The sequence below is a fragment of the Mercurialis annua genome, linkage group LG1-X, assembly GCF_937616625.2.
Source record: "Mercurialis annua linkage group LG1-X, ddMerAnnu1.2, whole genome shotgun sequence".
NCBI lineage: Eukaryota > Viridiplantae > Streptophyta > Magnoliopsida > Malpighiales > Euphorbiaceae > Mercurialis > Mercurialis annua.
The window spans coordinates 59,511,476-59,521,009 of NC_065570.1; the positions used below are offsets into that span (position 1 = coordinate 59,511,476).

At 30.1% G+C, this 9,534-nt stretch overlaps 1 protein-coding gene across 1 annotated transcript; it reads left to right on the forward strand.

Moving 5' to 3' along the window:
- The first annotated feature begins 8,177 nt into the window (after positions 1–8,177).
- LOC126673560 (AT-hook motif nuclear-localized protein 28) lies at positions 8,178–9,343 on the forward strand. Its single transcript, XM_050367757.2, has one exon. The coding sequence runs from the start codon at positions 8,293–8,295 to the stop codon at positions 9,193–9,195; it is 903 nt and encodes a 300-aa protein (XP_050223714.1). The 5' UTR covers positions 8,178–8,292; the 3' UTR covers positions 9,196–9,343.
- Positions 9,344–9,534: the final 191 nt, after the last annotated feature.

The window sequence follows — 9,534 nt, forward strand, 5'->3', positions numbered from 1 at the left end:
AGTTAAAATGTTGTATTCATGTTGTTTATTTTCAAAGCCATAAACTTGGCCTTAATTTTTTTTTTTGCCAAATTTATGGGGCATAATGAATTTTTTGTTGAACTTATTTGAGTGACACTAGACACAATGGACAAGACAAGCATCTCAAAGATTGATTTGTCTGTCTAGTAATTTCAGGTAATGTGACGGATTCACATATTTTCAACAATATCTACATCAAATCTTCGGTACACATCTAAGTCAATAGCAATGGCTTCCTTTTGATACTCCTGCATGCTACTCACTTGCCATACATACTTTAACTTCTCCATTATTTTCATGCTCATTAAGTTTCAACTTTTATTATATGCCTTTACAGCATTGCTCACTAAATTTGAATTTAAAGATGTAATCAGGGGCGGAACTAGCTTTTGTGAAATGGGGGGACGAAACCATACAAATTTTATTTTTAGGGGGTGAAATGTATAAAAATTACTATATTTTTTTTTTAAAAAAAAGTTGAAGGGTGTTTTTGTTTAAAAAAATAAAATTGCAGGGGGCGGTCGCTACCTCAGCGGTTCCGCCCCTGGATGTAACAATTCTAAGTTTTTTAAACTTTTATATTACTTCATTTAAAGAAAAAAAAGTCACATAGAGTCGGGAACGGAGCTAAATGCGGCAGGTGAGTAACCGCCTCTCTAACCATTATCGCTTTATTTCATTCGGCATTATTTTTTTCTTTAATCATCTCATTTCGTCTCTATTTTTTAGTCATTAGTCTGTTTTTTCTTCTCTGGCTTCCTTTTTTTTCTTCCTGATTCTGCCGCGACATATAATGATATAATAAAACGTAAACACGACATATTAATAAGAGCAAATTACTATGACACCCCTCACATTTGACATAATTCACAGTTTAGTCCCTCTTGTTTGAAAATTGAACTATATAGCCCCTCACTTTTGTTTTTGTCAACAATTTAGTCCTTCTGTCCATTTTGGATGTTAGTCAACGAAGTCAACGAAAATATATGGTCCCTCACTTTTGTTTTTCTCAACGATTTCACCCCTCACTTTTGTTTTTGTCAACGATTTCGTTCCTCAGATTTGATAATTAATTTATCCATTAGTCCTTTGATTTCGTTGACTAACACTAAAAATGGATGGAGGGACTAAAATGTTGACGGAAGCAAAAGTGAGGGGCCATATAGTTTAGTTTTCAAATAAAAGGAACTAAAATGTGAATTATGTTAAATGTGAGGGGCTGTATAGTAATTTGCTCTATTAATAACACACATTGATCCTGTGGATTGGATAAATGGTACTCATAATCAAGCCAAATAGCATAAATAATTATGATTAACTAAAATTGAAAAGGGTTTCACTTTCACAAAGAGAGAGGAAACGTGATCCGAACAAAATAAATTTACTTTTACTTTTCTTGTTGAAATGACAAAAAGGAGTATCCTCCTATTCCTAATCCTAACTTCAACAGCATGACAAAATTTGTCATTTTCTTATGCTCAACTTACTAAATTTTCACCGAAGCTTGTTGTTAAAGTTACTTTTGTTAGCGCCAAAGCATCTAGAGAATAAAACCATCTTGCTTTAATTATCTCCAACAATTTGCTTCTGTTTTTTTTAATGATTAAATGCTGTCTTTTAAGAACCAAACCAGACCGATTGGTTCAACCAGTTTGATTGCAATCAGAGGTCAGCCTCTTTCTCAAAATTAAATCGAATTTTCTAGTTCAACCACTTGAGCAAAGAACCATACAAATAACTAAACTATTGAACCGGTCGAACCACAAAACCGGCCGATTTTCATTTTTTAAACTACAAGAGTTTCTATAGGTCTAGTTATAATTTTTTATTGTTTTAAGAGATTTTATATATAATACATATACAATGTTTTAATATAAATTTGCATAAAATGATAAATATATAATTTTATTCAACCGTTCAATTAGTATTTTTTTTTTAATATTCAGGAGGGGGAGTGTTTGTGGAAGGAATTAAATGCACGATTTTAACAGAATGTTGTCCGACGTTCAATTAATAGTTAAATTGGTTAAATACGTTGATTAAGGTTTCCTCCCTTACAGTTCGCCTCTTTTTGATAGAAAACAGTCTAGCTACATCACTGTCCGTGACCATACTGATTCGACCATGCATTTGGTTTCTAAATCACCGATTGAAAGTCGGCATTTGCATGTAAAATTATGCAAACCTATTGCTTTTAAAATGTAAATTATTTTAAAGTTTTAGAAGATGAATTAAACGCATGCACTAATGAGTGTAGATTCATATAGGCAGATGTAAACATGCGGGAGAATGGTTATATAACCTTTACTTAACGTGGCAACTAAGTTTGAATATGTCGTCTGTATATACAACCTGTTAACAATGTGGTGAAGAAGAGAGCGACACGAGAGAGTTTCCTTTTTCATGCAGAGCTCACTTTTCTGTTTAATGTTTGCTTAAAGTCACATTCTGTTATGCCATTTTAGGTTAGATTATTTTATGCTTTACACTAACTTTTACATATATATATATTCTTGTTTTTTTTTTATTTGAAAATCAAACGACATAATCTTTGTACAATCAAATTATCCGGAACGACTCAAAAATTAGTAGAATCACTTACATTTTTTTGTCTGCTTCAAAATGATGAGGAGTCGTAAAAAAACTTCTTCCAAAAGCTACCATTAGACGTGAAAATTATAGAAGCTGCGTGGATTTGAAAAATGTTTGATCAAAATGGAATTCTAGCTAGCCACATGGTAAGATGGTTAACAGTTCAAGCAATCAAAGAAAGAAAAATCTCTAGGAACAAGACATGAAGGATCAATTCCAGAATAACCCAACTCTTTCACAAATTTTCTTAATGATTAGTAGTATGTATTGTATTGTATTTTAGTTTAAACATTGTGTGTCTCTTTAACTTAAACTTTTAATTCTGTAAACATTTTATTATTCGATGCAATTAATTCTCTTTTACATTCTAGTAATTCAATTAGCATTACTTTCAGTATTGATACAATTATCAAAATTAGCAACTAACCGTACTCAATAATGAACCCACTAGGAGTTAGTTACAATTCAATTGAATTGAGAGCAAATTATTATGAGATCTCCATATTGGTTATATTTCATACTTTATTCTCTTATATTTGAAAATCAAATGATATAATTTTTTTACTTTTGTTTCCGTCAATAGTTGAGAGTCCTCACTCCATTTTTAGTGTTAGATAACGAAGTCAAAAAATTTAGGGGTAAATTCATTTTAAAACATGAGGGATAAAATTATTGACGGGTACAAAAGTGGAGGACGAAATCGTTGACAGGTACAAAAGTGAAGGATGAAATCGTTGACAAAAATAAAAATTATAGGACCATATAATTTTGTTGACTTCGCTGACTGACATCAAAAATGGACATACGGATTAAATTATTAACAGAAACTATTACAATACACGTGAAAATTGAAAAAAAAAAGAATAGAAGTGCTTTTATTCCACATTACTTGGAAATAAAACAATCAATATGGTTATAAAGGAGATATTTTTCATTTGGGTTTGAATCTCAAAGGGTATTCAGTTTTATTAACGGATGAGGAGTTAAATTCTTCTCGATTAACTACACACGCGCCGTCTGACCGGCCTGATTTGGTTGGTTGGTTCGAATACTGCCATTTTATTATTTCTCACGGAACTCAATCTTTTTATGTTTAGAAACGTTTCACTTTTATAACTCATATACCTCGTGTATTTATGAAATCGTCGAGAATGAATACTACATTTATCACTACTGTTTCATTTCTTTTTTTCTATAAAATAAAGTGTTTTTCTTCCCCCTTATACACCATAAAATACAAAGGTCATTTTAAATAGAGAAAAAAAAACAGTGTGCTTAAAGAATATTTTGAAAATAGAAAAAGTGTAATTGAAAGACCACGTATTGTCGAGTGCTTGGCCTAATTTTGGTTGCATGGAGGCGATGTAGTAATCAGACTCCTCGCCAGTTTTGTGAACGAATGAGGAGTTAAATTCTTTCCGATTAACTACACGCGCCATTCGGCCGGCCGGCCTGGTTTGATTGTTTTTTTTTTTGATGAAATGGTTTGATTGGTTTGTTCGAGCATTATTATTGTTGTTTTTTTATATAAATTATTTTATTGTTTTTTTTTATTTCTCATGTAACTCATTCTTTTTATATTCAGAAACCTTTCGCTTTTGTAGCTCGTGTATTTATGAAATCGTGAAAAATGAATACTACATTTATCATGGAAAGTACACAGCCATTTTTAATTAGAGAAAACAAAAAACAGTGTGCTTGAGCAATACTAATTTTGAAAACAGAAAGATTGTAATTGAAAGACTAAGTACTATCAAGTGCTTAGCCTACTTTTGGCTGCTGTATAATGGATGCGACGTGATAGTCAGACTGTTTGGATAAAAAAAACAAAGCCATAAAATGTCTTAAAGTAAGTGATTTAGTCTGCGACTCAGCTAGTAACATCGGTTTGGTAATTCAATATTTTGTTCCTAATTTGTTTTAACCGAAATAAAATTGACAGACTATATCATTTAATTTTAAAAAAGAAAGGGCTAAAGTGTGGATATGAAGAGTTTGATAGTAATTTTCTCTTGAATCAACTTTTTGACATGTCGACATTCAATATATTTTATTAGAATTTCATGAATTTTAAGAAACAATTCTGTACTAATTATATTTTATATTAGGACTAATTGAAAAAAGGCAGCCTCATATCTATATCTATACTATATATAAAAGCGCGGATGGGGGGGAGAGGCAAATTTACCGAATAGCCATTCCTAATATATTACTAAATAGCAGTTTTATGGTCATTAACTAATTGTTTATTTAATTTATACTAAAGACATATTATAATTAGAATCCTAATTATAATTAGAGTGTTAATTAGAATAGAGTTATAATTAAAATCACGCTTTTCACTTTCTTTTTTGGAGTACAACAAAATAATAAGAAAATTAATTTTACACTTTCCTTATGATCATATACCAAATTTGTTTTCGACAAGTAAAATACAGCAAATTTGTAGCTAAGTGCCGTAATTACATATTGAGTCAAACTACTAATAAGTTAGAGTTATTTGATAGTAAGGAAATTAATTTTTCCAACTTATTTTATTTACACATAAGAAAATTATTTGCCACTTTCTTTAAAACATACAGTATAGTTTTATTTGTTAGAATTAAATTACTAAAAAGAATCTTTACAATTCATTATTTAAAGGGCTAATGCTTATAAAAACTCCGATCTTTTAACCCCTTTTCAATGCTACCCTGACGTTGAAAATTGGTCAATTTTATCCTATTTTGTATTTTTGTGTTTCAATTGCACCCTGAAATATTAAATTGATGTTTTTTTCGTTTGGAAAAAATTAAAAAATGTTCTCCATGTCTAATATATATTAATTGTATATGTTGAAAATTTATTTAGATTTAGTTAAATTAAGTAAGAATTTAAATTAGTTTTAATTTGATTATGGTTTTAATTAGTTTTTAAAAATATAAGACTTTTTTGAATAGAAATAATTTTATATTATCTTTAAACTTAGTTAATTAAATGATTTTATTATTTAAATAAAAAATTTATGGTACAATTGAAACGAAAAAATACGAAATAGGGTAAAATTGATCAGTTTTCAACGTCAGGGTAGAATTGAAAAGGAGTTAAAAGATCGGGTGTTTTAAGGTATTATGACTTATTTAAATAATTATAAATATGATTATTTATTTAATTATACTATATATAAAGTAAAATCAACTGTTATTTGAATAGGAATAGCTAAGGATAAAATTTAAATATACTTATTTATTTATTAAATACAGAGTTCTATTTACATAAGCAATTGAATTCCATATGAAAATAATTGATATTATACTTTAAAAGTTTTATAATTATTAATAATGAAGAATAAAATTAAAATATACTTATTTCATTATTTAAGATATAGTTCTATTTAAACAAGAAATTAAGTTCTATATGGAAAAAAAAGTAGAATTTTTCAGAAAATTATAAATATCGTCATAATCATAAATATATTATATAATTCAAAAAAAAAATCTAACTAATTTGATATCAGGTATTTGTAAAATATATTGATATTATAAAATTATAAATAAATATTATTAAAGTCAGTTAATTTTAAAATAAATAAATTAATAAATATTACTTATTTTTAACAAAATTCTAACTAACTTTATATTAGTTATAAATAAAAGAAATTGATATAATTATAACAAATATAATTAATATATAATTGGCGAGTCACATTACGAGCCACGTGCGTAGCACGTTATGCGAAATTAATTTTATAAAAAGAGTAAATTACTACGAGACTCTCACATATATCTTTTTTTTAAAATTTGATATCACATGTTTAAAAATTCTACTTTATGGTCCCTCACTTTCAATTCCATTAAATATTAGACCCTTCTATTAATTTGGGGTATCAAATCATTTAAAGGAATTGAAAGTCAAGTATCAAATCGTTTTAAAGTGAGGTATCAAATCGTTAATAAAATTAAAAGTGAGGGACCAAATCGTTTTAAAGTAAGTGTTAAAATTAACGGAAAGACCTAATAGTTAACGGAATTGAAAATAAGAGACTATTAAGTAGGATTTTGAAATAAGGGCATCAAATTGTTAATTATGATATAACTAAAAGATCTTAGAGTGATTTGCTCTTATAAAAATAACATTTTAAATATCACCTTTGCAATTTAATAAATAATGATATAGTTTTTTAAGTTTTAAGTTTGGCTAACGTAGTTGCAAATCATTTCATGATATTTGAATGCATATGTGATATATTGACATCGTTTAATGAGTTTACTCTTTTATTAAGATACTATTATTAAAATTAAAAAAAAAAACAAGTTTCAACAATCTTTAAAGATTTGAAATTATTTTGTTTAAGTCTTTTTTTTTATAAATAAACTTTATATTATAAAGAAGAGTCATTGGCATATAATCTTTTTTTTGTTTGTAGGAATTTAATCTCAACATTTAAAAATGTTGCATCGTGTGTTTTATTCTTTCAATTTATAGTATTATGTACCATATTTTTATTTTTTGATATCGTTTTAAACATAATGGTGCAATTTTGGTACACATTTTGTACTTTTAATAATTTTTTAAAAGACCGGAAGATTGACAATGTTAACAATTGAAATCAAATAAAATATACAATGCACCATTTTCAAATATTCTGATTAACTAATTTGCTACAAAAAAAATATATTGAAATTTAATATAAAAGTAATTTTATGAAAAATCATAAATTACACTAATGGCTCCTAACTCAATTAGTTAAAGAGGAAGGCCACTCTTTAATTAGTTAGGAAGAATCATAATATGTAAATAATCTTGAGTTCTACACTTCATTTGAACATGAGATTTACAAGAGAGGGCTATAAACGTCAGAAACTGTTCCTGCCGTCCCGTTGTAATGACGAGATCTATAGACGATGTATTAAACATAAACAGCCATAAAATTTGTAAATATATGTGAATACTTGCATTTTATATAGGGTAAACAAATAACAACGTTTCACCTTTTTAGCGATTTAAACCGAACATTTAAAACTTTACGAATAATTTCTAACCTTTTTAATTTTTATAAATTGTAGCTCAAGTTCTAATTCCAACCATTTTGTCATCTTTTTTAAGCTACAAGTTGTAAAAATAAAAAATGTTAAAATTTTATTAGAAATTTTTTTAAAACGTTAGAATTTAATATACCAGTAATATGGCTGCCACATAAGTAAATAATGGCCGAAAAACGACTTAAACTACAATTTGTGAAAATCGGAAAAGTTATAATTTATTTCTTAAAATTTTAAACAATAAGCTTAAATTGCAAAAAAAAAAAAAAAACGTTACGATTTGTTTTGCGGATATCCGTTTTATAATAGATGCAAGAAAAACTATTCTTATGTTGAAAGAAAAGTTTGAAAACCCATAATGATAAAGAAGAAGAAAAATGAGAAAACAAAGGGGAAGCCCCCATAGCCCAAAAGACATTACATCAACCTGTCTTTGTCAATCCCACTGGGGACCCCACTTTCACCAGCGGTGCCTTTAGTCTTTACTTGCTTTCTAAGCTCAGCTCCCCCATTTTTTCACTATAAACAAACCTCTCCTCCTTATTCTTTGTTTTTTTATTTCCCAAACACCAATCATATTCATATTCATATTCTACTCTTTTTCAATATTAAATATAACCCCCAACCCATTTTAATATTAACTAATTACCCAAATATCATGAAAGGTGAATATCTAGACCAACACCTTCATCACCCTAAACATGATTCCTCCCATATCTTCTCCAAACTCCACCCCCACCACCACCACCCTCCGCCTCCTCTCCCCTTCTCCGCCCACTTCCAACTCTCCCGCGACTCCGAAGATGACGATACTAGAAGCACCGGCGCTGCCAACCCCGTCACTCCTATAACCGCCGCCAAGCTTAACGAACCCCCCAACAGCACGGATAGTGGTACTATTGAGGTAGTCCGGCGGCCCAGAGGTAGGCCGCCGGGATCCAAGAATAGACCTAAACCGCCGGTTATTATCACACGTGATACTGAACCGGCTATGAGTCCTTACATTCTTGAAGTACCTGGCGGTTGTGATGTAGTGGAAGCAATATCACGGTTCTGTCGCCGGAAGAATATTGGAATATGTGTTCTGACAGGATCTGGAACCGTAGCTAATGTAACCCTACGGCAGCCGTCGACTACTCCTGGTTCTACTATTACTTTTCACGGTAGATTTGATATTTTATCTATTTCTGCGACTTTTATGCCTCAAACGGTGTCGTATCCTGTCCCGAATACTTTCACTCTTTCTTTAGCGGGTCCTCAAGGTCAGATCGTTGGTGGGTTAGTTGCTGGGAGTCTGGTGGCGGCTGGTACGGTTTATATCATTGCGGCTACGTTTAATAACCCGAGTTATCATCGGCTACCTATTGATGATGAAGGGAGAAATTCTGAGTCCGCTGCAGCTGGTGGAGGTGGTGGTGGTGGTAGTGGTGAAGCTCAATCGCCAGCTATTTCTGGGGCTAATGGAGGAGATAGTGGCGGAGGGATGGTTATGTATAGTAGTCATTTGCCTTCTGATGTAATTTGGGCACCTACTGCTAGGCCACCACCACCGCCTTATTGAGATTAGTCAGAGTTTTACTGTGAATTACTTTAAGACTTTTTATTTTATTTTATTTTTCTTTTTTCTTGTAGGTGTTTCTAGAAATCATCATCATTTTCTCGTTAATCTAAGTTCTGTTGCTAATCTTAATATAATTAACTTCATTGCAGCAGCCAGCCATTTTAGCCTCTAGATAAAATATCTGTATTTATATTATGTAATTAGGTTAGTTAGCTAATAGCTATATCATGTTAAATCGACCAAATCTTTGAAAGTGCAGTTGCAAAATCTAACTCTCTGGTCGGGCGGGCAGTTAAATTGCTTTGAGTATAAAGGAGACAAATTTGAAACAATATTTGA